The sequence below is a fragment of the Endocarpon pusillum genome (assembly GCF_000464535.1).
Source record: "Endocarpon pusillum Z07020 unplaced genomic scaffold scaffold2075, whole genome shotgun sequence".
Classification (NCBI taxonomy): Eukaryota; Fungi; Ascomycota; class Eurotiomycetes; order Verrucariales; family Verrucariaceae; genus Endocarpon; species Endocarpon pusillum.
Window position 1 is genome coordinate 19166 of NW_006916134.1, and position 27742 is coordinate 46907.

Consider the following 27742-nt stretch of genomic DNA (forward strand, 5'->3'; position numbering starts at 1 on the left):
GTGTGCTGGGTGCTCACGGGAGGGCCACCGTATTAGGGGTCGTAGCAGCAAGAGCAGCACCTGCACAAGCTCCACAATCCAAAGGCACTCTCCAGATGAGGTGAATCGTGGGCTAAGCGGCTTTGACGGACGTTGTCTTCAAGTTCGGGATAGAGCTGTTCAACACTGCCGGCTGTACTACGGGGGGAGGCATAAGTATTCGCAACACGGCGCTAGTATTTGCCCCTCCAAACGCTCTGGATACAGACAGCCCTGTCAATCTTGTAGTGGTATCCCCATCACTGGTGGGCGATGAGGCAATCGAACTAGTCCCAAATCAACTATTTCTGGGCACTCTATCCTTATCATAGTAAAGGCCATTTTCGTGACGTTGTACGGAGTAATTTTTACATGAGTTTCTAGCGCCGTGCTACGAATCCTTATACCTCCCCCGTAGTATGTCCGGCCGAGTCTAATGACAAACTCAAGTGCGAGAATCAAGTGCTTTCACATACGTAGTACATAAGCGTCTTCCAATTTCAGTCTTGATCCCACCGGCGGCCCGACCGGACCACGGCACACTCCAAAAGTTTGTTGTCCTCCAGGCAGAGAGATTTCCTCGGGCAACCTTCGGGCTCATAGCTCGGATATCTCTCATGGCTCAAATCCTTACGCCTGGCCCTCCATGATACGGTTTTGTGGATTTTCAAGAACAGGAAATTGTTGAGATTGCATTGGTAGCTCTAGTGATGGCTTCAGAATCGCCATTATCACCAAAGCCGAAGTCTGCAGTCCCTTCGTACCTTGTTAACGGTACATCACAATCAGGCCGACCTTCTCGAAAGCGGGAGAGAGAAAACCTGACTTCTTCCATCAAATCGACCTATGGCAGGCGTCTTGCGGCCAGTCCAGATTCAACCAAAGAGGGCCTTTCGGTCAAACGTAGGAAAGAGACACTGGGAGTGGAGAATGGAAACGAACAGCTGCTGAGTCTGCCTGCCCGAGATCCTCGTGACGAGGCACCTATTACACCACCAGCGACATCAAGTCGACCTGCAAGTCCCTACACTCTTCAACCTCCTATTGATTATGATGGCTTGAGCTGGCCAAGTATGCTCTGCTTTCTCTCCAGAAGAACTAGCTGACCGATCTTTTAGGTGTTGGTACGCGCGAACGACTTGAGGCAACTCCGGAGCAGGCGCAGGAGACGTTGCAAAAACTAGCAGGAGCGGTAAAGACAATACTAAAATGTGTGGGTGAGGATGCGGACCGGGACGGGCTTGAGGAGACGCCTATGAGATACGCGAAAGCCTTGATGTATTTCACAAAGGGGTATGAGGAGAATGTTCGAGATTTAGTTAATGGTGCTGTCTTCCATGAAGATCACGACGAGCTCGTAATTGTCCGAGACATTGAGGTGTTCTCCTTGTGCGAGCACCACATGGTTCCATTCAATGGCAAGGTAGGCAGCAAAAGCTACGATACAGCCTATGCTAACTACGCGCAGATGCATATTGGATATATTCCGAATCGCCAAGTCCTCGGCTTGTCCAAGTTTGCACGCCTGGCGGAGATGTTCTCACGACGACTGCAGGTTCAAGAACGTCTGACGAAGCAAGTAGCGCTTGCGATCGACGAGGTCTTGAAACCACGAGGTGTTGCAGTGGTCATGGAGTCAAGTCATCTCTGCATGGTAATGAGGGGGGTAGAGAAAACCACAGCATTAACAACCACTAGCTGCATGCTCGGTGCCATGCGATCCAGTGCCAAAACTCGAGAGGAGTTTTTGAGCCTACTGAATCGTCGTTGAACAAGGGAGATCTCACCGAGTGCTCATACCTTCTAGATGTCGCAATCATGCACGAGAGCAATAGCAGTGGACTTGGCCTTTTGAAAGCAATAAAGGCCGCCTTGGAGAGGTTGAGAAATTGATATGTGCCTCAAGAACACTCTAACTTGAAATCCAACACATGCAAAGACCGCTTTGTCACGTGACATGGCCATGTGTTTGTTTATTGAAGGCTCTGAATAGCATCGTCACCATTGTTGTGTTCCTATTGTGGAGATGCTGTAACAGAGTTTTCGCGGCAGCCTATATTTCATCAGCTTACTACCTACATCAGCCTGCAACACACCAACAAAAGATCGCAACGAAACTACCATTCATTCCCGAATCGAAGTAAGCGGAACCTGATGGATCTTGATCAGCATCGCCAGAAGAGATCGCGCCTGCGCTCAGCAGATGGGAACAATGACCTCAGTCAAAGAGACGCTGCTACGGAAGACGACGCCATGCAAGCGGGTCCCAGTTCTCCAGCGCAGGTCCTTGCTGCGACAAATGCCTTGCGAAACTTTTCTCTCCAAGATAGCCAGCCGCCTGTGGTACAAACCCAAAATCCGACTCCGCCTGCAAGCTTCATAACACAGCCGTCTTTACATCAGAACGGAGTCCCAAGCTCAAAATTCAGCTTCAACAATAATAACAACATAACTTTCAATCCTACTCCACCTCCGAGCTTTCCTGTCACAACCAATGCAGCCCATAACGCTCGCCCTCATCCAAGAACTCCGAGTAATCTTCACGCACCATCCACACGGCCGGGACCTGGATTGGGAGCTTTTGACCTACCCCTTCATGGCTCTCGAAATCTACAAGCGTCTGGACGCGAAGCACATAATCCTCCACCTCAAGCTGATTCGCCACGTAATCAGTTGGCTACCCGCCCTGGCACTCAGCAGATGCTCTCTCTCCCTCAGGTACATCATTCCTGTAGAATCTCTGTAACATGCTAATGGTGTCTGTCCAGGGAGCGCCCAGACCACAACCTCTCTACACGCCTTCGCCGCAGAAAGAAGATGTTAAGAGCTTTCAGGACATTTCTGCTCTTTCTTCGAAGGAGACGGGCCGCTCACTTCTTCGAACATCCAATCTGCCCGAAGGTACTTCTAAATCTAGCATTTCTTCAGAGGCAGCTCGTCACGAACCCCCTGAATACGAAAGATCGAGTCACTGGGTTACTACGATCCAACGCCGCGGCAACACTCCTGTCTATAAGATTACAGCTGATGATAAGTGGCCTGAAGACCGGCTCTTCCCAAGATCACCACCTGCTCATCCTCTCAATCATTACACTTCGCCACTTCGTGTTGAGAATGCTGCCACAATTGCTAGTCGAAAGCGTAAACGGGGCTGGCCTGCTTTACCTCCGCCAGCCTACATCTACAAGCGCACGAACAGTCCAGGCTTTAACGTCTTTGGTGGCATATTATTGTACCCAGAACTTTGCTTTGCATTAGCAGCAAATTTGCCTGTCAATGACTTAGTAAGTCTGTACGCCATTAGCAAAGACTTCCACACTATCATTGATACCCGCTTTGCCACTGTCATTCGTAGTCAAGCAATACGAAAGTGTCCTGAAAGCTTACGAATCTTCCCTGCCCGATGTTACAAGTATCTCTGTCGCCTGGATCCCTCACCACGCATACCACATCCTCATCCCGCCAAGCAAGCCGCTGGCGAAATTCGGAAGGTTCCTAGCTTTAGGTGGTTGAAGATGATACTATTTCGTGAGAAAGTATGTCATGAAATCATGGCCTTAATGGCTGAGGATGGCGTTCCTTTACCTAGTCGATGTGAGCTGGCCCTTAAGAAGATGTGGTTTTTGATGGATATCCCTGATAATGCACGAAGGATTGGATATTTGCACACAACCAAGCTGATGACTGATCTTGATCTTTATTTCATTATGTGCTTTGTGGTCAAGCTTGATATGCGCTTCCATGATCCTATGGCAACCAATCGATATCATGGTTTAAGAAGGATGCTTTTAACACAACGAGGTCTTTTACCACTTTGGCGTGCCTTAAAGCGAACAGATTTGTTGACAAAATCCGAACTACTGATGATGTACGTTACAACAAAGTCAGCATCGGTTCCAGATGAGGAAGGCCTGCCAATGTTTGGTATATCTGAGGAGAAAATAGGCAAGCTGAGAATGGAGTATTGGGGAGAGAGGTCAACGCATGATACTGGGAAGCCTTGTACGTTCTTGTTGAGGCCAGACCAATTATTCATGCGGGAAATTGTTCGAAGGAAGATGGTCTTCTCAAAGCATTTCATTCGATGCCTCCTCTGGGGCTATGTGAATATCTTGACGATGAAAGACTACCCATCACGAGTCTGGGATAGGAAGATCCTGAATTTGGATGATGAGTATCAAGATGACGATGAATGCGGTGGCTATTGCGACCTACGCAGTAGTGTCACCGACGAACTGCTAGACCTTGCAGCCAAAAAACCAGTCAGCATGCTGGTCACACAAAGAGAACAAAGTGGCCAAAGTGGAGCCCAGAAGGAAGCGTTTTTGGAAGAGTGCATGAAATGGTACTTGGAAGAACGTCAACGGACCTAGATTAGGGTGTCATGTTCATAAGCTGATACCATCCATCGAAACTGGACTTTCTAGATCTGTAAAGTTTATGTTCCCACTTTTTCTATGCTCATGCTTACTCTATCTTCAACTGTTGAACGTGGCTATGTGGAATGAATTAAGATAGCCAATTGTAGAATCTAAATAAGGGGCGCAGCGAGTGCAGATATAAGTACAAATTGCTGTGTCATACAGCGAAATTGGCTGCAAAATTGCAGGCAAACCGCAGGGGTAACACGTGGAATTCGCGTTTGACATGAACCAATTCGCTGCCTTGTAAACTTGCTGCCTGCAAGCTCACGTTCCGATAGATCAAACATAAGACGGGATCTCCTACCTCAGAATTTGCCATGAACCAGGTCAGATACGCCAACATATTGATTCATGATTGTCCTTTGGAGGTATGCCCGCCTGCATAATACCAAGTTGTGATGGGATTAAGTATATCGAACCAATCACAAGCAGTCCTACAGTGATCAATCGCCCCACACCCGTACCACACCATCTGCTCCGCCACTAGCCCATATGCCTTCGACTCCTCTGCCTTTCTTACGCCATCTGACAACGCTGATAACCTTCTCTGCAGCTTCAATAGTACCCACAACCTGTCCAGTCATAACATCCCAAACGTTAACCGTGCCAGAACCTTCAGAACCACTCATCACAACCACCTCGCCTTTTCCAAAGCAGCTCTTGATTCTCAACTCTTCATTCTTGAATTCATTGCCGCAGAAAGCCCGCAAACTTGTGCCATCCTTCCGGTCAATCAATCTGATTTTAGAGTCGAGGCACGCAACAAGGAGTGCTTGCCCATCTCCGGTAATCTGAACACTAGTGACAGCAGCGGGCATAGTATCCTCTGTACATAATCCCATCCTGACATCGTAACTCCTGACCCTCCCATCCACACTTCCGGCAATTATCTCCTCGCCCCTCACCACAATGGCAGAGACAGAATCACCAGCCTCTTCGAAGACCATGATAGGATTGGCATTTCTGCTCTTCAAATCCCAGACCCTAACAGTCCTATCATCACTGCCGCTGACCAGCACCGAGTCTTCAGCACCAGCGAATGAAACAGTGTTAATGCGACTAGTATGGCCCTGCTGCGTCCCACCAAGGCGTCGAATCGTAGACGCAGCTTGGACGTCCCAAAGGAAGACGGATCGGTCCCCACCTACTGACGCAAAGGTCTGATTGTCGGCCGAGCAAGAGATGTCGAGGATGGGGTAGCCGTGCGCGACATACTTTTGAATCGGTGCTGTGCTCGCAGTGGTGGAACGCGCTTTGACAGGAGTCGAGGTAGAAGTAGGCTCGCTGCGAGAGAGGTGGATTTGGCGATCAGAAGAGCCAGATAAAATGTAGGTGCCACCGAGAGAAGAGAATGTAAGCGCATTCACTGGGCCATTATGCGAGGATATCGTGTGAAGCAGAGTGGAGGGAAGCGTGGGAGGCATCAGACGACTTGGATATGGTTGCGCATGGCCGCGGCGGGTTTGGATCAGCTCAAAGAGCTCATCTCATCCTTTCAGCGTTCCGCACCAATGTCAGAATGCAGGAGCAATTGGCCATATGGTGGCTCTGGTGAGGATGTAATTCGTTAAAACTGCAGCGTAGATGGCCTTTGAAGTGGAGCATGTTAACGCCAAGCAAAATCTCTTTACATGCACTTAAGCTTCAACTTGGATTGAAACTCAAGGGCATTGTGATGATGAGAAACAACAGATGCATCTCTTGGCCGTCTTATGTTAGAATGACAGTACTGATGAGGTCGTCCCCTCGTGATTGATTGTGCTATATGTCGTCTCTATTCTGGCCCTCGTAGCCAAGCTCATGATATCAGGACATCACTATTCTCTCTCAAAACAATCCTTCTGGCTGGTTCTTGATACGCATGTAGCCGATGGCCCTGCACAGCTCTCAACATTGCAAAGCTCACACTTCCTGAGCTATAATGCTCGCGACCAAGGAGCCTCAATCTACCTTGAATGGTATCGGAACACTGGGCTGGGGCCCAGAAATAATGACCATGAGACATTGGGGCGCGTACTCTTGCGATGGTCTGTACAGTCATTCCCATTATTCAGGCCTTCTATAGTACCAGGGCTTCCAGCTACGCCTGACAGCTGATTTCAATGGTCTTCCCCGTTATCCTGGACATTGCGAAAGCAACCCTAAACAGTCCCGTTTCCAGCCTCTATCGTAGGCTGACGTATTATCACGTCTTACTCCATCAAGTCTTTCTATATCTTGTTGCCGGTTTATGAGCCTCTTGTTGCTGGCCAACGAAAAGTTGACTCTTACTCAACCAGCCGGCTGGCTCATGAGAAAGAAGCAGAAGAGGCAACATGAGTTCTGGCAAACTTCGCCCAAGGCCTGCCTCTAAACGATGTTTATAACCCTAAACAGGCCGTTCAACCATTGGAATCGTTGAAATGAGCTGTCTTGCAGTATTTCTAACGTGGGTTTGACCAAGTCTGGCTAGTTCGATTGACGCAGTCAATCCGAAGAGCTTTATCAGTGATCAGATTGGGGATTGGCAGCTACCAAGTGAGATCTCATCAAGCATAATAGCTCATAGTTAGCGACGTGGGCCCAATACGTTCCGCGGCGTCACACATATCACCTCCCAGCAGTTCCTCTCGCAGAAGATACCACAAAAACCAGCCGCCGGCAAGCGTTTCTGAGTGGAATTCCGAGGCAGTAGGGCGGCAGCCTGGTTGCTATTGGAGGTCTCTAAACACTTTGAGCCATGGAAATGGTCGACGAGTATACAGTATTGACGTGGTATCTCCGTATCCATTCTAGCTTTCAGCAAGGAACGCCGCATTCCCATTTATTCCCATCTACATACTGGTCGTCGGTGGCCCGGTTTGTTACTACCCTTTCGATATGTGACTCGTGCTTGTTCACAGTGGGCGAATTCCTCCTACAACGCATTACAAGATCCTACGCGGGTATTCTATCACTTCTTAAAAAAGTCGGAATGGAAGATCTCTGCCTATTTGTGTCCTTCTAGCAGAGCGTGGTTCCCGCTGTCCTTGGTCAATCAGATACCAATCCACTCAATTACCGATTACGTTCCTACAGTGAAGTGTCCAACACATTGGCTTGACTCCCAAGGCTACCATGTTACGGGATATCCCACTGGGCTCTCGTTGCGTTGGAGCCTTTCTATTCCTGCTGCTTTTTTCCCGGATCTCTGTTGGCTGGTTAGAAAGCATGCCTTCGTATATGAGAATTTAGTCGTGGAGCGGCACCACTTATGCGTGGTATTAGGCCTTCCTACGTTGGCTAACAGTGATTATTGCACCACTTCAGCAGCACATAAAAATATATAGTGGTGTGGTTGGACTTGACTACTAGCAGACTTTGGGTCGTGGTCGTGGTCTGATGGTGATTGAAATGATTGCTCGTGTAACCCACATTTTGTTGGTCCTTCTTCTGGAGCATCGCTACTACAGACTGTAGACAAAAAGAGTAAGGGCTTGCAAAATTGAGTATTAGGTAGACCCGAATCTAGGGTCAAAGCAATGGAGAGATCTACCCTCGGCGCGCTCGCTATACATCCTAAAAATAATGGCATTCGAAAATTTCGAATCCGTGCACAATCCACGCCTTCCAGGAGAAATACCAGCATAATCTCTCGACACTCATCCCGGTTCCATCGGTTAGGCTTCCAATCATCGACGACCATGGCTACGGACAGCAGAGCCCTGCATCTGTTCAAGTTCCTGTTCGAGCGTTTTGATGCTGTGCAAAGCGTTAGCACGAAAAAGTTGCGAAAGCGAGCAAGTACATACGCAGCATGAGTGCTCTCCAGGTCCTTGTTCAAGCGATCCCTCTCTCCAATTAGCTTTTGCTCCCAGGTTCTGAATCGCTGCTCCTCCACTTTCACTTGTTCTGTAAACCTCTTGCGCAAGTTTTCTTCCTCCTCCTTGAATTTTGGATTGTCCAACTTTCTGGGTCTTGCTTCGCCAAACTTCCGAGTCTCCATCTGTTGCGCACGGTAAGCTTCGTAATGCATCTCTTCGGTTGTGTGGATCAGGTCAAGCATGTGAGTTCGAATAAGAATTGAGCGAAGCTTTTTGAAATCGCAATGATCTTCGTTTTCCACCTCAGCCACGCCCCAGGAATATTGACGGCCCTTCACTATGCGTCCATCCGCAGTCTTGACGTCTTTCTCGCTGCCAATAACCGAGAAGGGCATAGCAGCCATCAAAGACTTGGCGTGTGAAGCAGCAGCTTCATCATCTTCTTCGACGGGAGGTTGGTATATCTTGATTCCTTGCGCATCAATGACATCTCGGATGCGATTCTTGAACCGAGCCAGGTCTGCGGGTGAGAGAGTGTCTGCTTTGGCCACGACAGGGATCAGGTTGACGCGTGAGCTCAGACGCTTCATAACTTCGATGTCGAGAGGTTTGAGGGTGTGGCCGGTGGGGCGGATGAAATAGAGGCAGGCATGAACTCGGAGATCAATCTTGTCTACTCGGCGAGGTTGCTGCTCTTGCAACATGTAGGACTCGTGTTGATCGTCAAGGAACTCGATGACAGGCATCCAGGAATCACGATTGTTCACATAATCGCCAAAGCCAGGAGTGTCGATCACAGTCAAGCGGACTAGAGGGGTCAGCTTTTGAGCACCGGGTTAGCGACAACAATCTTTGACGGCATACCTTTGAAAAATTTCTCCTCTAATTCAGCCTTTGTGATCTCAATCTCAACCGTTTTGTCAACCTGCTTCGCATGGCGACGTTTGTGATCGGCGTAGTTTTTGATAGTTGTTGAGAAGAGAGTGTTGATAAAGGTGGTCTTTCCAAGACCTGATTCTCCAGCAACCTAGGAAGCTGTCAGGATGGGCTTCGTTTAGGACTGGCGTCGACTTGGTGCTGACCATAATTGTGAAAGCTGCGCCTCGCTTCGCAACGATCTTATGTCTACGGGACCGTTAGGGGCTGATAAAGCCAAATCATGCTCCGGAGAGAACGTATACCTCTGGTTAGGGAGCTAACCAAGATCTGTCAGCTTCATGAGCGGTTTGCAAGTGAGCAACTTACATTAGCTATGCCGATTGGCGATGCTGATTCCACTGTTGCAGGCGCCATTATTGCAGTTGTGAAGAACGGTCGAGCGACAATCAACTTTGCTGCTATCGAAATGGGACCAAGAGCACGAAGTAAGACACAGGTCAGCCAGGTGTATGGTGATAATCGAGATTTGAAGCTGCGCTGTTTAGGGGTTCTTTCCACAAATTCCCCTGAGTAGCAAAACGCCAAGAACTTTCTTAGTTATCTAATTTGAACTAGCTTCAGCCCGGACAATCTTCGGCCCCAGACCGCCGCCAACTTTCTGAAAAAGATCACGATCAACTGTCATGAATGCGCTCAGAAAAGCAATACATCACAGCGAGGATGAAAACCGATTTTAAGGTACGGGATTGTGTCAAAAAGCACTTGGAACTTCTCTGATGATCGCGACAGTTCTCAAATCTCCTTGGTACCGTCTATAGAAAAGGCAACCTACTCTTCACTCCAGATGGTGATTCTCTATTGTCTCCTGTCGGAAATCGCGTTTCGGTCTTTAATTTGACTCGGTACAGAGTTGTTTTGGCTGGCTCTCAACATTAGGCTGATTTTGCAGGAATTCGAGCTATACGTTGCCTTTCGCCCATCGCAAGAACATAAACTGCATCGATCTAAATCCACAGGGAAATCTCCTCCTCTCCATTGATGAGGATGGTCGTGCCATCCTTACAATAGTCCCTAGAAGAATCTCTGTCTATCACTTCTCCTTCAAGTCGCCCGTTACCGCTCTCGCATTTTCCCCATCTGGGCAGCATTTTGTCATCGGACTTGGTCGGAAGATCCAGGCATGGCGTACACCATCTACACCAGACACAAATGGCAACTCAGAGCTGGAATTTGCACCGTTTGTGCTACACAGGGAATATGGTGGTCATTTTGATGATGTACAAAATCTGTCATGGGCCGGTGATTCGCGATTCTTTGTGAGTGCTTCGAAGGACATGACTGCTAGGATCTGGAGCTTGGATCCGGAAGAAGGTTTCGAACCCACCGTCTTGTCTGGCCATCGTGAAGGTGTGAAGAATGCATGGTTCTCCTCTGACCAAGAGTCAGTGTACACTGTCAGCCAGGATGGTGCATTGTTTAAATGGGAATATGTAACAAGCTTACGGCAGAATGGTGTGGATAACGAAATGCCGGATTTGCACGAGGAACGATGGAGAATAATCCAAAGAGAATATTTCTTGCAGAACAACGCAAGGTTGAAAAGTGCTTCATTCCATGCTTCAAGCAATCTCCTTACAGTTGGCTTCTCGACTGGCTTGTTCTCCCTGTACGAATTGCCTTCCTTCACAAACATCCACACACTCTCGTTAGCCTCTTCTCCGATATCATGTATCGCAACATCACCAGATGGTGCTTGGCTGGCCTTTGGGTCTTCGAAGACAGGCCAGTTACTGGTCTGGGAGCATGCCTCCGAATCTCACATCCTGAAACAATCTTCTCATCTTGATACCATGACCACCGTTGCTTACTCGTCTGACTCTACCCGAATCATAACCGGCTCTGATGACGGTCTTATCAAGATTTGGGACGTTCGCTCTGGATTCCATATTGCCACATTTACGGAGCATTCCTCCGCTATAACGTCTTCCCAATATTCGAAACGAGGTAGTATCCTCTTCACATCGTCGCTCGATGGCTCTATCAGAGCTTGGGATATGCTTCGCTACCGCAACTTTCGAACATTCACAGCACCAACTCGCCTCTCTTTTACCGATCTCGCAATTGATCCCTCCGCCGAAATCGTCTGCGCGGCTTCACATGACAGCTTTGACATCCATCTTTGGAACGTACAAACTGGTCAACTGCTCGACCGTCTCTCTGGCCACGAAGGTCCCATTGCAACCCTGGCTTTTACTCCTGACGGCAGTATTTTGGCATCGGGATCGTGGGACCGCACTATTCGCCTCTGGTCCATCTTCTCTCGGACACAAACCTCGGAACCATTGCAACTAACCTCTGACCTGCTATGCCTCGCCATCCGTCCGGACTCGTCACAGCTTGCCGCGGCCACTCTGGATGGTCAACTCACATTCTGGACCCTTTCCACCTCAGCACAGTCCTCTGTACTCGACGCTCGTCGAGACATCTCAGGCGGCCGTTTGCTCACGTCTCGCCGCACAGCTGCCAATTCTCCAGAAACAAAGCAATTCACCACCATAACATATTCTGCGGACGGCTCCTGCCTCCTCGCGGCAGGAAATTCCAAGTACATATGCCTCTATGCCGTCAGCACATTGACACTGATCAAGAAGTTCACTGCTTCCGTCAATCTGTCTCTAGATGGGACTCAGGAGTTTCTTAATTCGTCTGCCATCCTGTCGAATGGCATGCCAAGGGACATGATCGATACGGACGGCGAAGCCTCCGACCTTGAGGATAGAATAGACCGTTCGCTGCCCGGAGTACGACGGACTGGCAATCGTGATGCGGCGAGCAGGCAAGCTAAAAGACCGAAAGTCCGTGTCACGAGCCTGGAGTTCAGTCCCACTGGACGAGGCTTCTGCGCTGCTTCGTCCGAGGGGCTGCTGATATATAGCCTTGACACGCAGTTAGCAGATTTCGACCCTTTCGAGCTTGACATTGATGTCACGCCACAGAATACGAGGACTGTTCTTGCCGGGAAGGAATATCTCAAAGCATTGGTCATGGCGTTTCGTCTTTCGGATGACAAAGCGCTGATCAAGGAATGCTACGAAGCAATTCCTTATCAAACCATGCCATTACTCGTGCGGGATCTACCTCGGGTGTATGTGGGAAGGATGTTGCGGCTGTTGGGAGAGCAGATGGATGAGAGTCCGCATCTGGAATTCCATCTACGATGGTTGAAGGAGGTATTGTGCGTGCACGGGAGGTGGATCAAGGAGAATCAGAACGCATTCGGAGCTGATTTACGGAGTGTCTTGAGAGGAGTGGATGGAGTAGGAAGGATGGTGCGAAGACTGGCGGAGAGAAACAGCTGGGAGATCGAGTTCTTGGTAGGGCAGAAGGAGATGGGTCAGTGGGAGGCGTCTTCAACGAACAAAGCCATGGCAATAGTCAACAGTCATGGTGCAAATGGAAATGGCGATGCTAGAATCGATGGAGCAAACGGGACTGCTCGTTCGGAGATGGATGATGGTGAAAGCGAAGACGAGTGGATAGGTCTAAAGTGATCAATTTAGTCCTATTTTCTTCTCCTTGGTCTCGCTGCTACCGGTATTGAGCTCCTCCTTCTCGGTTTCCTGCTTCTCTCGCCGCTTCCTGACTCCAACCACGACGAGATTCCTCGGACTGTACTTGTATTCGAAGACGGGCTCGACCCAGCATTTTCCAATCCAGCCGACCTGCTCCTTCAGCCATAACCATCGATCGACTACGATGATGCTCTCCACCACTCCAGCCGAGAAGGCCATCAAGCTCCACATGACAGCCAGCTGTTTTCTCGCCGAGGCGAATCGCATCTCGTAGGATGCGATTTCGTCGTCGTTGAAGCCGATGGTTTTGGATTGAATCAGGTTGTCAATCAGGGGGTCTCGAGATAGCTTCTCCAATGCTGCGTGGACATAGGCACGGAAAGAGGTGAAAGCGGAGCTTCTGAGAGATCCAATGATGAGAGGCGTGCCGGCTTCGTCACGGCCGGAAATGGAGCCTCCGACAACATCTTGAGAGCTTGTTGTGCTGGAGGATTGTTTCACAATCCCCACGTCCATCAGCATCCGCTGCAAAAGTGCTCGGTAGAAATGTCTGGTGAAGAAAGCTTCGCTGTCTTCTCTGCCCCAGTTGTAAGGTGCCTGCACGGCCATCATGCGGGCTGTGATGTTCAATCGCACTCCGTGAGTTCCGTCCGGATTGGAAAATTCTTCGAGCCTCCTGCTCATGGGGAAGCCTTGTGGATCGTAAGCGGACCCTGTGGACTCCAGTCTCGGATGGCGGGGACGAAGGAGAGGGTGTTTGTATGTTGCGGGTCCAAGACGTTCGGTCAGGAGGTTGTAACAGCAGCCGATCAACGCAACGGCGGAGACGGAGGGATTGAGGCTAGGCTCTAGCGTCCTCAGCCCGTGGTGGGAGAGGTTACCGCATGAATGGAGTGAAATGACCATCAAGTTGGGGCGGGACATGGCGTGCTGAGCGAGACCAGAGGGTGTACTTGGAGCAAGGTAATCTCGCGCAGTGGAGGATGATGCGCATGACATTGTCGGAATGCAAGCAGGTGGATAGATGATTTCTTCTATCTGGCCGTTCTCTATCTCATGTTCAATATATGTGATGGAGCCACTCAAGCCGACATCGCTCTTTTCATATACGGTGTGATTGCCAGTGCCGCCACCTGGACTTTGTGCATCGCTTGCAACCGAGACACATTCATCGATACTGCCGCCCTCCATGAGCTGCCGCTTGTATTCCTTTTTATTTCGCATGATCCCTTCCTTTTTCGCCAGTTTAGCATACACATCTTTTCTTCTGGCACCGGCAACATTATGATGCTTTCGTTCGATTGCAACGACATTGCGATTGTAGGGCGGGCTGGCCAAAGTTCTACCAAGATAGTTCTGACCCGAGCCGAAATCTACAAACCCCGAGACTGGTTCTCCTGTCTCCTCGGCTACAAAGCATGAGAGTCTGTCGATGTAGGTGGAAAAATGCTGCACTTCATGGAGTTTCTTTGGTTTCATTCCTGCTACCAGTCGGCGCGGCATGACGCCTGAATCCGAACCTAACGTAGGCGAATTGTAATCACGCAACAAGCAGTGCTTTCTGATAGTAATGGCGTATCTTATGAGACTCCCGGGTGGATCAGGGCCCTCGCGCCAGGATACGGGTTGTTGAGATGACAATAGTGGGTCAAGATCCTCGCGGAGGAGAAGCTGCAGAACATCATGAACATCCACTTGGTCAAACCAGTTACGCCACTCTTGAGGCAGAACAGTCGCGTAGAGCTCTGGCTCACGTGTCAAGAAATCGAGGATATGTACCCCACCGCAAAGGTTGCGGAAGAGCTCACATTCTGTGGCGAAGGACAGCAGAGACTGGACGAAGACGTCTTCATCAGGCCAGGACGTATCGAGGGGCAGCCGCTGCGCAGGCGGCATAGGTCTGTCACTCATTGCTTCTGCAGACTTCGGGACGAATCGAGGAAGTCAATGCGGTCCGTGAGAGCGGTGATGTCCGACAGTGGTGCGTCGTCCTCTGTCATATCAGCGCCTTTCAAAGATGATTGAGATTCCCCTGGGATATCAAACGTGTCACTAATCTAGCTATTATTGATAATTAAGTCAGGGCAAACCCACCGAAGCCCACTCCATCCTTGCTATCGAACCAGTGGAGATTCTTGAAGGAAGAGTTATACGTAAGCCGGACCCGCGATCTTTCTGCCTTCAAGCTTGATGAGCATGTTGCGGAAGTTCTACATATAACGACATTTGCCCCTTTTAATGCCAAGGCTCTGCCCGGTAAATAGGATTGAATTTTGGGGCCGGAGGGCCCACACTGCTCTTTACAGCCATATCCAAGACGAAGACCGAGTGCCTAAGACTCCAAGATTGTCACCGTGCTGCCCTACTGTATATCTGCAGGTAGCAATGGTCTGCAGCTACATGGTCCGAGCGGTCTAGCCCGTGAAAGATGATGTGAGAGATGATGTGAAATGTTATATACCGTTCCCATATCACTGATATTTTCCAAGCCCAGTCACCCTAAACACCAAAACACTCTCCAGGGGTATCATGCAAGAAAGACATAACTACGTCACGAGACTCCTTGGTTTGGCCTTCATCGTCTGCTTCGTGACTTTCGTGGTTCTCTCATATCCAAAACGTAATCCTCGACCTTAGAACTCATTTCTAGCAGTCGTCTTTCGGTCTCAAGCAACGCAGCTTCTGGAATAACCATCTGGCCCTCCTTCCGGCCTGACATGTTCTTCCACACAACCATGGGCTCTTTAGCGTCAGCGCTCTGAGGGTCAAGCTCGAAACTCCAGTCTTTCAAGGCTTTACAATCGTATCTTCCCCTATCCTGCACGCCAGGGCCGCCTAATCCTACTCGTGATCTCACCGAGGCATGTATATACTCGTTCGTGTTCTTCAGCCGTTTCGATGTCGTTCTGCCGTTGTGTGGGTCGGTTCGAAAGTAATTGCCAGGCGTCCTTGTCCGCTTCCCAGCAAGAGCGTAAATGCCCATCATGCTGTCAGGAATCTCACCAAACGACCATTGTCTCGACCTCTGTCCACTAGCCCGGTAGTGCTGTTTGTTCTTTTGGTAAAGCTGCATCATGTAGTCTGGCCGGAAGTCAATGAATGGTTCCATCCTCGACATCATCCACGCGAGTGTAATGTTTGCAAGATCTGCATCATCGTACCCACCTCCCACATTTGAATGCACGCCAGGGAACCAAACTTGCTTGAGATTTGTCGTGGATCTTCTCGGTTTCTCCCACAGCGCTGGCGCGAAAGGGGCTCGCTCCTCGTCAAGCGCAAGAGCTTGAAATGCATTTTCGATACACTCCTGCAGTGATGTGTCGTAAAAGCTGTACTCTTTCGACAGTCTTCCATTTCCCAGTCTTCCGAAAATACCAGGGAGGGGGACCGGAATGCCCAAACTTCCTTAAGAGGTGGTCAGCGCTCAAGATGATGGGACTTTGTTGGTTATGCACGCAGAAATAAGAACAAATTACTTACCCACAGTGTCCCACACTCCAACGGCCTTGATTGGAATATTCGTCCTCGTCAACCCTCTACGCTGAAGCTCTGCGACATATGCGGGGTCGTCGAAGGATGGCTTGTCTGGGAATGGTACATCCGGCCAGCGAGGTATGTATTTGAGGTCTGATCTGCGCTCGAAATCCATGTATATTTCTGGAAACATGGGCAGACCCTGCCTGGTCAGCAGACCAAGCGCACCAATCATTCCAGCAACACTTCTCGCCGTCCACGCCCCTCTACTGAAGCCCAGGAGGAAAATCTCGTCACCCTCGCGGTAGTTGATTGCCAGGAAGGAATACGTTTCGCGTACATTTTCCTCCAGCCCTTCTCCTGTTGTCCCTCCTACGACTCGACTGAGTATGCCACCCGATGTGCCGACTCCAGCTTGGTAATGGACCACTTGTGGTATGCCGTCAGAAGATGTGTCCTTTACAGCCCAGCCAAAGTGCGACACGTTCGAAGGAGGTTGTCGGTGACCATTCCTGAGGCCACTGTCCGCATCGAGCCATGTTCCTGTAGCAGAGACCTATGTCAGCTCCTTGAATTGCAAACCGAGACCATCGAAATGTACCGTCGCATGTTGCGATCAGTCGTTTCCGCGGGCCTACCGACGATGAGGCCACATATGGCGAGCCGCTTTGCCCATATCCCGGAGGGGGAGGAGGTACGAAGGGAGCAGCAGAAGCGCGAGGCGGTGGAGGCCCATAAGCAGCGGGGTGTGGAGGCACCAGTGACATGGTTCAAAGACTTGGAACAGAGGGAAGGAGTCGCAAGATTGCGATTAAGTAGTTCAAGGCTGCGTCAGCCCAGAAGCCCCCACTCCAGCTGGGAAGCGAGCAGCATTTGACTGTTGCAGCGCAGTAGAAGCCATTAAGGATTGTCTCACTGAAACTGTACACGTTTGGAAAGTTCTCTGAAGCCAATCAAGTGCACCGCAGGCATTTAGGGATTAGTAGTCCTCTCCAACCACCGCGGGCGCTTGGTTTGTGGGGTTGCTGTGCAGATCTGCGCACCGCACCGCGTGGGCTAGAAGGCAGACTGCATGATGGAGCCGTTCAGGGTCACCACCTGCATATGACAACTTTGAAGTATTCTATAAATGCCTTTCATCGCTTCGGCGGTTGGTTAATGTGGAGTTACAAGTACGTCTAACTTCTCCTCAAGCACACTCAGAGCTTTTCGCGCGTCCTTCCTTAGCTGCTTCAATTCTAGTACTTATTCTTCGATAGAAATTGAAGGTAGGTCCTGTGCGTTGTGAAAGTGTTGCGATGGTTTAAGAATTGCTGCTGCTCAGCGTCAATTGGATACCGCATCCGCAAGTACCAAATTGCATCAGATGAAATGTATAGTACGATGCAGGCATGGATTTGTTAATGTTGACGTTCTCTAGTGTTGGCGGTCTCAAACGAATTATCGCTGTGTAAGGAGAAAGCAAATCTGTCAATATAGCGAGGTCACTTCATTAATCTAAGCTTCTACTATTACAAGTTACTGGTCATATCCATCTTCAAAATCAGCAATCGGCCGGCTACGTTGTGAGCAACAGTAGTTCTCAAAATCCTGCCGAGCTTTCGCATGCACAGTATCAAGGCATCATAGAGGGATAGTCCTCTTTCCGTTGAGCGCGGACGAGCCATTCATCTCCCCTCATTATCAGGATAGAAGCCCAGTCAACCCCACTTGGTAGCCTCTGTGGTGTGGTTGTTCGTCATCAAAGAATGCCTCTTCATCGTCCAGTATATCCAAACCATCTCCATCTGACCAGGAATTGATATCAGACTCGTCCCACCATGCTCCATCGCTGCGGTCAGAGTCGTCTGCTTTCACGCTAGCTGCCATTTCGCAGATATGCTCGGGTTCATCTACTGATAATCCGCCGTCGTTCTCGGATCCAAAGAGTTTATATTCATAAATATCGTGAACGCGCGTCCTCCGAGTGCGTACGAAGTACTAGGCGATAACCGATTGCTGTTCATCATGAGACATCCTGTCCGGAAATAATGCGTAATGGCATTGTCCTAATCTTGCATGTATTTCCCAAAGGAGACGCTCTTTGCGGCACGTCTGAGCTCTTACTCACTGTAAATCTTGCCACGCGCTTTCAGATGGCGGCTTTGCTGCTGCATCTGAGAACAGTGCTCTTCTAAATTATCGCCATGTTCTTGGGGATCTCTTGCTACTGACTGAAGATTTTTCTCACTCCATGGCAAGGACGTGGGATCAATCTGAAAGAGAAGGTAAAGAGCCTGCATATCGTCTGATCGTGCGGCAGCAACAAAAACTCGAGGGGAAAGCTTGAATGGAGCATCCTCTGGCCAAAAGAAGTAGTTGATTTCAAGGAGCTCTTGAAGAAGATCAAGTTGGCATTTTGAAATTGCATCCAGCATTGGAGCCTCAAGACATTCCCAGATAGTGGAATTTTTGGGACGCAAGCGTTTGATGGAAGGTATCTCCCATACTATTTCATTGACAGATAGACGGAAATGATCGTTTTCTTGTTACGAGCTCTGCAAGAGCTGGGATCGTAATGCTTTTGAACCACTCAAACGTGCACCAGCTAGTTACTCTCTAGGACAATCTTCTGACATGATCGTACCTGCCAACCTGAGATGGGAATTTCTAGGTCAGGGAAGAGGTAGTCAAACTTGAAGCGTCTCGAAGCTCAAGGATATGCGGATGATAAAAATGCTACAAAGAATGCCGTCCTGCAAATATTCCTGCTTCCGGAGAGCTTTGCAGTAATCTTGGGAGCTGCTCTAAGGAGATTGCCATTGAGGGAGGCGGAAAAGACGAGCTGAGGGATCTCAGTTGGGAGTGATTTATGCAGGATAGACCAGACAGATATGCTGAGACATCGAATCACCGGTTCGTGGACGTTTCGCTGCTGGGAAAAGTAGATTGGTTCGTGAGATCTTGTGGTTATTGAGCGCGTTCGCTTTTGGCTGTAGTACGACATTGCAACACTCCACGGCCAGGCAGAAAATAAGAAAATAAAAAACCGTGAATTTATTCTAACATAATGTCAGGCTCGCCTTGTTGAAGGAATCATTCGTGTAGGCCAAATCTTAGTAAGTTACGCGTACAGAGTAGAGAAAAGTGAAATCAACGCGTTTCCGCTCTACGTCATCCTCAGCCTTCATCCTTAGCCCTCAAAGATCTTAGAAGGGAAGAAGTCACATCGTAACCATAGAATGACAAGCTGGCAGTAGTCTCTATTGATATGCTCGCTGAATCTACTCTACTACCAGCAGCACTTGGTCAGAGTGCTTACCATGTTGCAGACCGCCCCTGGCTCGATAAACCGTTCAAGCAGTCTATTAAGGACTGATCTCTATCAAGTCATTAACATCCGGGAAATATACGATCACACCACTGGACTTTTCTGTGTTTGTGAACATTGAATGCTTCAACAGCTGTTATGTATCATTGCAACCTCTTCCCCATTCCTTGGCGCTTTTGGTGATTAAATCGAGGACGAAGACTTTTGTCTCAACTACATCCTTGTCTCGGCGCCACAATGATGCCACCGCATAAGCACAGGAAAATTTCAAGAAGCATGCTCGATACAAGAAGACTCCCTGAGTCAGATTCCACGCCCCGTAACAGTGAGCTTCGTGAGGTCAATCACCAGTTACATCTAATCTATGTTCGCAACAAGAATCAGCATCGTTTGCAGAAATGGTGGAAATGGGTTGGGCTGCTGCGGCGATCGATCAAGAAGTTGTTGGCTTTTGAGGGCAGAGGGTGGATAAGGAGGGAGGAGGAGAAAGAGAAGGAGCATCTGGAGCGATGGGTGAGGGAGGTTATGATACCGGGGGCATGGCTGTAAGTGGATCGAACCCTGGCCATCTTTTCCCATTTTGAAGTTCTTGACCGGCCTAGCTTCTTGCATGGGGCCGGCAAGGGCAGCTCTTCGCTCTGGTGCTGATCTCCTCCTCTGTGAGTCAGGGCTTTTAGCACACTGGTGGCAGATACTCAGTTCTCCACGCTTGGAGTGGTGCTCACTGCAGTGCTTGCTAGGGTGGGAAAAATTCTTGGACTGCCTAAAACCGAGCAGCAAGCACTTGGCATGGAAATCAAATTGAAGTCGCTGCTCGCTTCTAGTGTCCGACAGACGGGACAAGACGCTGGTGAGCTTGTGCCAAGAGAGTGTGTGGAAGATATGGGAAATCTTGTAGAGAGGAGAAGCATCGGAGAGGAATTGAGGGCCACTGACGGGTTCAGACAGACTGGCAAGGAGGTCAAGGAGCTGATTTCAAATAGCAGAGCAGACCGACCTCGTGACAGCGAGGTAAATAGGTGGCTACTAAAGGTCAACATGGTACAGGGGACGACGGCAGAGCAAGAGGTCCAAAGCGTCAAGTCACACGCCAGACCAAGGAAGAAGTGTAAGAAAGGTAATGCAATTGATGACCTCTTTAGCGATCTTATTTGATTAGAGCGGTCATTGAAGCCTTGAAGACCAATCCCGGACGCCTCGCTAAAAGAGCAGATCAAGGCCAGACGGACACAAGAAGCCGACAATTATCCTGAACATCATCTACGATATCTATCACCCGAATCCCTCTCTCGCATCGGCGGTCGATCCCAGTCTCTACCCCTAGGGCTTCTGCTTCTTCGGCGATCATAGCCTCCAGCATCTTTTCTCCCGTCCTCATACCTGCCTCGCTCGTAGGGCAGGCCATCTCGTCTGTGGTCGTCTTCTCGTCGCGGCGGAGGGAGATCGTCCCGTAGAGGATACGTCGGGTCTCTTGGTGGTAGAAGGTGGTGCTCTCGTGATGGAATATATGCTTCACGCGAAGGTGGGATGCTGTCTCTCGCAAAGGGCAGAGATTCCCGCGGCGGATATCCGTCTCTCGAAGGCGGCGGCTCATCTCTGCGTGGAGCTGCACGCTCGGGTACGTTCGAGTAGTTGGGAATGTATGTGTCAACTTTGGCAACTTCAGGTACTCGTCTTCTATCGCCACCATATGCTGCTCCGCCTCCGCTTCGATCCCGTCTTTGATCCATGATGCCGGGGCCTCTGGTGTCGTTTCGATACCCACCATTGTATTGTGGATCAACCAGCACACGATTGTTGTTTCGGAAAGCACCACTCTGATCTAGAGCAGGAGGTGGCTTCGGAGGCAGTGGCAGACTTGGGTCTGGATGCAAAGTTGGCCGCCTATAAGTATCAATATCAGGGCCTGGCTGGTACGGACGAGAGTAGGGTGGAGGAGGTCGATGATGATGTCCTTGCCCATTTTGGTAAGGCTGGTGCCCACGACCTCTTTGAATGTTAGGCGGAGGTCTGCCATTTTCGGCCCACTGACCATTAGGACCCATACCGACAGAACCACCAGCCGGCGCCGGTGGTAAAGCCTGCTTCTGGCCTCGGAACTTTCGCCGGTCGAGCTCGTGGGAGTCTTCAAATTGCGGAAGATCACCGGGTCGGGCAGGGAACGGTGGTGAGTGGAAATAAGGATGCTTCAATGCATCAATAGCGTTCACTCTTTTTCTCCAATCTAGCTTGAGCAGCTCGCTGAGCAATGAGATTGCTAGAGATCCTTGTTCACGGAAAACAGTCGGAAGATTGCCTCGTCTGAACTCGAACTCCTTGACTCCCTCACATCCAGGCAGCTCTGACCAACCAGGCATATTGTCATCGTTAGGTGAGCCGACTAGCTCAAAGATTTGCTGCGCCTGGTTGAGATCACTGTTGCCGGCAAGTATTGGCCGTCCTTTAAACATCTCCCCGAACACGCAACCGACGCCCCACATGTCAATGGCGGTAGTGTAACGACGGAGTTGGAGCAGAAGTTCTGGTGGACGGTACCAACGAGTGACAACAAGACATGTATAGTCTCGGGTGGCTTCGCCTCCACCATGCCCTTCCTTAGGTGGCTCATCGTCATACGGTCGAGCCAATCCAAAGTCAGCAATTTGAAGTATGCCGTTGTTATTGATCAGCAGATTGGCTGCTTTCATATCTCGGTGAAGGATCTTGTTCTCGTGGAGGTATTTGCATCCTTCCAAAAGCTGTATCATGTAGCATTTGATCTGTGGCTCTGTAAAGTGCACTGAAGGATTCTCGAGAAGTCCTGACAGGTCGTGGTCCATGTAGGGTGTCACCATAAACATGCTCGGCTTCTTCTTCGGGTCTTTGCTCCTCTCCACCGCCATCTCCTCTAGTTTGAGTATGTTGACATGGTCGAGCTGTTTGAGGAGTTTGATCTCTCGTAAAGCTGTGATGGGAAATCCATCCTTCTCGTTGTGCATCAATATCTTCTTCAACGCAACAACTGCTCCTGTTCTCTTTGACCGTGCTTTCGAGACCTCTCCGAATGTTCCCTCCCCCAATTTGCCCAGGAAGTCGTAATCCTGTATTCGCGAGCAACCACGGAACCTCAATCTGCCATCGTCAGTGCGCTCAAGAGGCACCTTTGACGGTATTCCTCCCGCCTGTGCCATCACCACTCCTCGATAAGGTCATGAAGAGGAGCTGCGATGGGTCAATCGTGCTGTTGGTGAGAAAGTGAAACTTTGGTAAGGAAGTCTTCAGATGGATGTCGTGTAAGGAAAGCTTGCTTGGTCGATCAAGCCGCGGGAGCCTGAGAAAGAAAATATGCGATTCTAAGTTTCATCGAGATATCATTTGAGGGCTAAGTAATGAGCACTGTTTGTACTGAAAGGAGATTCAAGGCGGGAGAATGGTGTAAAGTGAACGGTCCGATCGCGAATTTGTCAGCGACTGCACTTGGACTGCGTGGTCAAGTGAAGGATTGAATGTGCGAGACCTTCAGCATATTCAAGAAACTGATAAAAACGCCCCAGCAGATAGATATGCCTGGACTTCCAGAAATCTGATTGTGTTGTGTATTCAACGCGCGATTTTATGCGCGAAGAGCGTAGAATTCAAGGTTACAACCCATCAACTCAGATTGCCCGCGATAAGTAAGATCTTCCACATCACCCAGTGATTGTCACCACTTCCACCGCCACCCTCTTACCCTACCCCACAGAGTAAGCTCTGCCCCTGAAAATATAAAGCTCCACCTTGTAACTAAGATATTTGATCTTCCGACAGCTTCGCAATGGCAGGACCGCAGTATCCCAACCATCCAGTCACCCACATCAAGCCCGCTCGACCTCTCTATCGCTTCGCTGCCACAGCATTAGGCGCCAGCATGTGGTTCTTTGTCAGTCACGAACACTCCCGAGACCGTCTGACGAGTAACTGATACTTCGACAGCTAATGTACCGAGCGAAGAAAGACGGGCCTGCTCTCTTCGGATGGAAGCACCCGTGGGATCATTGAACGGAGGGGTGCTATCGGTTGAGGACGCAGGCTGAAGTGTTGCAATCCTGCTGGATGTACATACCGACATGGCACTGGGCCAGGAATGAATCAAAGAACTACAACTTCTTCAGATACAGCCCTAGGGAGAATTGATGGCGTGGGCAATTGTATTTGTACTATCTATGCTGACAACAATCGTCCAGTAGTTGATTCATTACCTCTTATTTCTTTATGAACAGATAATGGCACACGCCCCAACAGTCCCCTTCTTCTCAAGCAATAGCTCAGCGCATGCCATGTAGAAGATCTAGCAGTGATAAGAATCACGTCGCAGTGTCCTCTACCGATTGTCTCCTCAAGATGGGGGAACATATTATTCTTACTCGCGTTCATCTGCTTCACTCAACCTTCACACGTGCGCGCACAATACTTCCCACTGACCCATCATTACCTAGTCAGCATGGTATCGTCTGGAAAGAAGTACAAATAGATCGACTGACGACATGGCCCCTACAGTGAAGAAATATGTGTTCATCCAGCCATCGTTGATATCCTGGGGCGATGCAGCGTGCTAGAAGATGTGGACATAGAGCTTGCCATGATGTTTCGGCGCCCTCCCGGCTTTCGCCATGAGAAGCTTGTGGCTTTTCATGTGCTGGAAAAGTTCGATTGAACCGACTCCGTCGAATTTATAGTTCACAGCATTCCCCATTACTACAACCGACTTTATGACTCTTTAATCTTCGCATCGACCCCGATGAATACTTCCTGCGTGCACCAGTGGGAAAATGCCATGATCCTGGATTGGGGGAAGAGCTCTGCGAGATAGATTGGCACTTAGAGTCGTCCATAGCCGAACAATATCAGTAGCGAGCTTTACATTCAGACTAGCTCTGCCCATACCGGAGAGCCGGATTCGATTTCCCACGTCTAAGGTCGGCCTTCTATGCATATGTGTATCGCATCATGACCTCTACCTAGCTCAACGTGCCTTGTCGTTGGGAGTTGAGGAAACAGAAATATTTCATACCAGAACCCCTAGGGAAGCTTTCAAGACGCGAATACCGACCCTGTATAGCAATTGAATGACTGACGTTGCCTCGAAAGTCAGTGGTCTCTTGTAAAGTACTTTTGTAGACCGCATATTCCGTCCATTTTTTTTCTTCTAAAGACCCGGATTTGTCCAAATGCGCGCGATGTGAAAGCTGAGAACCAGATGCCAAACCAGATTACCGCTTTTGGCAAGCCGTTCTAATCAAATCGCCATTCGAGATCTGTGAGGATACACATCTAACCGGACAGCAAATCGTTGAAGAATGTCTTCAGCAGGCAACTCGAGACTGTATCAGCAAGGCCAGTTCCCACGATCACAATATCTTGGGGGTGAGCCCTGGGTACTGAGCAGAAGATAGAGCTAGAAATGAATCATCAGGAAGAGGAAATGAAAAGAGTTGAGATAGCTGCAGCTGGAACCATGGTTCATGAGCTATTACGGAGTATTGAGAGCTGGCTTGCACTGAGCTGCACCTATATTGGGGCAACCCCAATTGCATTTAACAGGAGCCCGTCAGAAGCTCGAATCTCGCTGGCCATCAATAAACTTTTGTCAATACGGATGCTAGGGGGATAGTCCACAACCTACACGGACAAGGTCAATTTAAGAATGCCCACTGGCCGATGCAAAAAGGGGAGAATTCTTTGTGAGCAGGTAACATCCATTGTTTCAGACTAGCTAAATGAATCCTGACATTACCATGCCAGGATCTCAACTGTTTTGAAGCAATGGGAATGCGAGTTCTCAAAGCGCCCACTGCTGCCTTCTCTAGAGTGCCACCAACCTTACCACGCAATGCCTGTGAAAATGTTGTACAGCCCTTGACACCTTAAAAGTATTAAGAATGGTTATCGGCGTCAAGGCACCAGAGTAGACAAAACGAGGGTAGAGAAACACAGAGTATTCACCCAAAGAACTACAAGTGGAAGGCATGCCACCCCCCAACCCACTCAAGATCGTCATCAGCACTATCGTAGACGGGTCTGTGCTGAGACAAAGGATGTTGATCACGACGCCAGTCCTGGTCCAACCAAACAGGCCGTGCGTGCTGAGGACCGCGACTGCCACGCTTGTGTGGAACCCCATAATCGTAACCAGAAGAACCCAACCCCCAATCCTTGCGTCGGCTCATGGTCATTGACCGCTTCTTTGGTGCTGCTGGCAAGCTATCTTTCGCAGGTTGATAATTACGCCGCTTGTTGCCTAAAACGGCCCATTTGTCAGCTGAAGTATGCTTTCCAGGTGCATGCTTCAAAGGTCTTGAATCCGCAGCAACAAAAGATCCATTCTCGTCCGTATGGCTCGAGTGTCCAATGGGTACAGCAGATTTGAAGTCGGACAACCGAATATTGTTCGCAGAATGGCTTTTCTCGCCGAGAACGACAGGTCGTGCGGGATGCTCGCCAAGGCGTATAGTCACATCATCATCCTCGCTGTCATGGCTAAAGCTACGAGAGTTCTGTTCTCGACGTTGTCTCATTGCCAAATCTTCCTGTTCAGACTCCTCAGCCTCTTCATCCCACAGGTCACTCCAGCTCTTTGAAACGCCGTCGTCCTTTTTGCCAAAGACCGTTGACATTGAGGGAATCAACTTTGCTGGGGCACGGGCAGGAAGTGAACCAGTTATCTGCACAGGATCAGACTTGGGAGGGTAGCGTTTTTCTGGTCTGCGAATCGCCGTAGACTTGACAGACGCACCAAGGCCAGAGTCCAGAACTGAAGCCATGGATGGCGTGTTGTGGTAACCGGTAAACCAGGACGAGGTTAGACCCTTTTCGGAACCGGGAAAGAGATCTTCTTCATAGCTTTCCGTATCTGGTATGGCTGAGAGCTGGCGAGCCTTTGGTGGCGGGCTGGAACGCAGAACCTTTGCCCAGGGGAAAGAGTCGGCTTGATTGAGTACAGGACTTTGGATAGAAGGGGTGCGCAAAGGCTCGCGATTCGCGCTTGCCCGGACAAAGTCTCGTTCTTCGGTACAAAAATCGTCCAGGCTTTCGTCATCCGTAGTGAAGGAGACGGTTCTCACAATGGCATCGCGTACGGCAGATAGGCTTCGTTTCTCCGGATCAATGGCCAGAGCATGCGTTAGAATTTCAAAGGTATCTTGCGACATGTTGGGGAAAACGTCGAAAAGAGATTGGCGATCACGTCGGAAATCGGCGAAAAGGAGGTCTGACTCCGTGGGGGTGATAAAAGGGTTCCGTGAGAACAAGATATTCAGCAAGCAGATCCCGATTGACCAGATGTCAGCTTTGCAAGGGGAGTACCCCGTGCCGGCCGGATCATATTGCTCAGGAGCCATATATCGATCGCTACCGACACAATATTCATACGACCAGGTCGCTCTTGTTGCTAAGCCAAAATCGCCGAGTTTCATGCAACCGTCCTGGGTCAGAAAAATGTTCTCCGGTTTAATGTCACGGTGATAGAGTCCTTGGGAATGCATGTACTCAACCGCGCTAACAAGTTGTAGCATGAAATCACGGACGTGCTCCGTCTCCAATGGTCCACGGCCTAAGCGGATAGCTTCGTAGAGATCACCTTGCGAGCAATACTCTAAGACGAGATAGGTGTGTGCTCCAGTCTCGAAGTGGTGCAGGAGATTGACCAGGTGATCGTGCCTGAGTACTTGATGGCAATACAGTTCCTCGTCGTCGGGTGATTGAGGAACAGCCCCATCAGCGTTCATCTGCTTGGACGAGCATTTGATGGCAACTTCTCTCCCAGTCTTCAGATCCTCACCCAGGAAGACCATGCCGAAGGAGCCATGGTTGAGGGGCGCTACTGTTCGAAAACGGCCGTCAAGGAGTTGTCCTTTGACAAAGGAGTCTTTCATGCATTCCATTGCGGGATGAGGGTGCTCTTGAGTGATAGGGTAGGCTTTCGAGATCGAAATGGCGATATGCGAGTAGCTTAGAACGATTCTGCGCCGAAGAGGAACTTTTGAATGAGGAAGCGCTCAGAAAGCAGTATACTCGTGTGCAAAGCCGTGGTACAAGTATGGACACGAAGATGAGGATCGCCGAGGTTTGCTCAACAAAATATCAAAGTACCTCGTTCAGTGACACCAAGCATAGAACCGCCGATGCCCCAAAAACCGTTCAACACCAAGAGAAGAAACGCAGAAACTCCTGGTCGTAGGTTCAGATGCTCATAGAGGCAGCCGGTCGTTTATCTAGGAACATATGAAATTCTTTAAGTCTGGCAGGGTGAAACAGCAAGTCGTAATG

The 27742-nt window shown here is 49.7% G+C and overlaps 8 protein-coding genes across 8 annotated transcripts; 2 read left to right on the forward strand and 6 right to left on the reverse strand.

The window, feature by feature from the left end:
- Positions 1 to 728: 728 nt before the first annotated feature.
- EPUS_08363 (uncharacterized protein) lies at positions 729 to 4391 on the forward strand (the record flags this gene model as incomplete). The annotated part of the gene is made up of 6 exons (XM_007803237.1): positions 729 to 1089; positions 1137 to 1441; positions 1487 to 1672; positions 1717 to 1898; positions 2103 to 2736; positions 2787 to 4391. The coding sequence occupies 6 exons, from the start codon at positions 729 to 731 to the stop codon at positions 4389 to 4391; spliced, it is 3273 nt and encodes a 1090-aa protein (XP_007801428.1).
- A 494-nt stretch (positions 4392 to 4885) lies between these two features.
- EPUS_08364 (uncharacterized protein) lies at positions 4886 to 5866 on the reverse strand (the record flags this gene model as incomplete). Its single annotated transcript, XM_007803238.1, has 1 exon — positions 4886 to 5866. The coding sequence occupies one exon, from the start codon at positions 5864 to 5866 to the stop codon at positions 4886 to 4888; it is 981 nt and encodes a 326-aa protein (XP_007801429.1).
- A 2226-nt stretch (positions 5867 to 8092) lies between these two features.
- Positions 8093 to 9517, reverse strand: EPUS_08365 (uncharacterized protein; the record flags this gene model as incomplete). Its single annotated transcript, XM_007803239.1, has 6 exons — positions 8093 to 8162; positions 8213 to 9032; positions 9089 to 9251; positions 9307 to 9349; positions 9406 to 9419; positions 9470 to 9517. 6 exons carry the CDS (start codon positions 9515 to 9517, stop codon positions 8093 to 8095), a joined length of 1158 nt encoding a protein of 385 aa, XP_007801430.1.
- A 306-nt stretch (positions 9518 to 9823) lies between these two features.
- Positions 9824 to 12654, forward strand: EPUS_08366 (Periodic tryptophan protein 2; the record flags this gene model as incomplete). Its single annotated transcript, XM_007803240.1, has 3 exons — positions 9824 to 9841; positions 9893 to 10005; positions 10053 to 12654. 3 exons carry the CDS (start codon positions 9824 to 9826, stop codon positions 12652 to 12654), a joined length of 2733 nt encoding a protein of 910 aa, XP_007801431.1.
- Positions 12655 to 14586, reverse strand: EPUS_08367 (uncharacterized protein; the record flags this gene model as incomplete). The annotated part of the gene is made up of 1 exon (XM_007803241.1): positions 12655 to 14586. One exon carries the CDS (start codon positions 14584 to 14586, stop codon positions 12655 to 12657), a length of 1932 nt encoding a protein of 643 aa, XP_007801432.1.
- Positions 14587 to 15250: 664 nt separating this feature from the next.
- On the reverse strand, positions 15251 to 16916 carry EPUS_08368 (uncharacterized protein; the record flags this gene model as incomplete). The annotated part of the gene is made up of 3 exons (XM_007803242.1): positions 15251 to 16080; positions 16156 to 16692; positions 16751 to 16916. The coding sequence occupies 3 exons, from the start codon at positions 16914 to 16916 to the stop codon at positions 15251 to 15253; spliced, it is 1533 nt and encodes a 510-aa protein (XP_007801433.1).
- Positions 16917 to 20715: 3799 nt separating this feature from the next.
- EPUS_08369 (Serine/threonine-protein kinase bur1) lies at positions 20716 to 22629 on the reverse strand (the record flags this gene model as incomplete). The annotated part of the gene is made up of 1 exon (XM_007803243.1): positions 20716 to 22629. One exon carries the CDS (start codon positions 22627 to 22629, stop codon positions 20716 to 20718), a length of 1914 nt encoding a protein of 637 aa, XP_007801434.1.
- Positions 22630 to 25428: 2799 nt separating this feature from the next.
- EPUS_08370 (uncharacterized protein) lies at positions 25429 to 27357 on the reverse strand (the record flags this gene model as incomplete). Its single annotated transcript, XM_007803244.1, has 1 exon — positions 25429 to 27357. The coding sequence occupies one exon, from the start codon at positions 27355 to 27357 to the stop codon at positions 25429 to 25431; it is 1929 nt and encodes a 642-aa protein (XP_007801435.1).
- Positions 27358 to 27742: the final 385 nt, after the last annotated feature.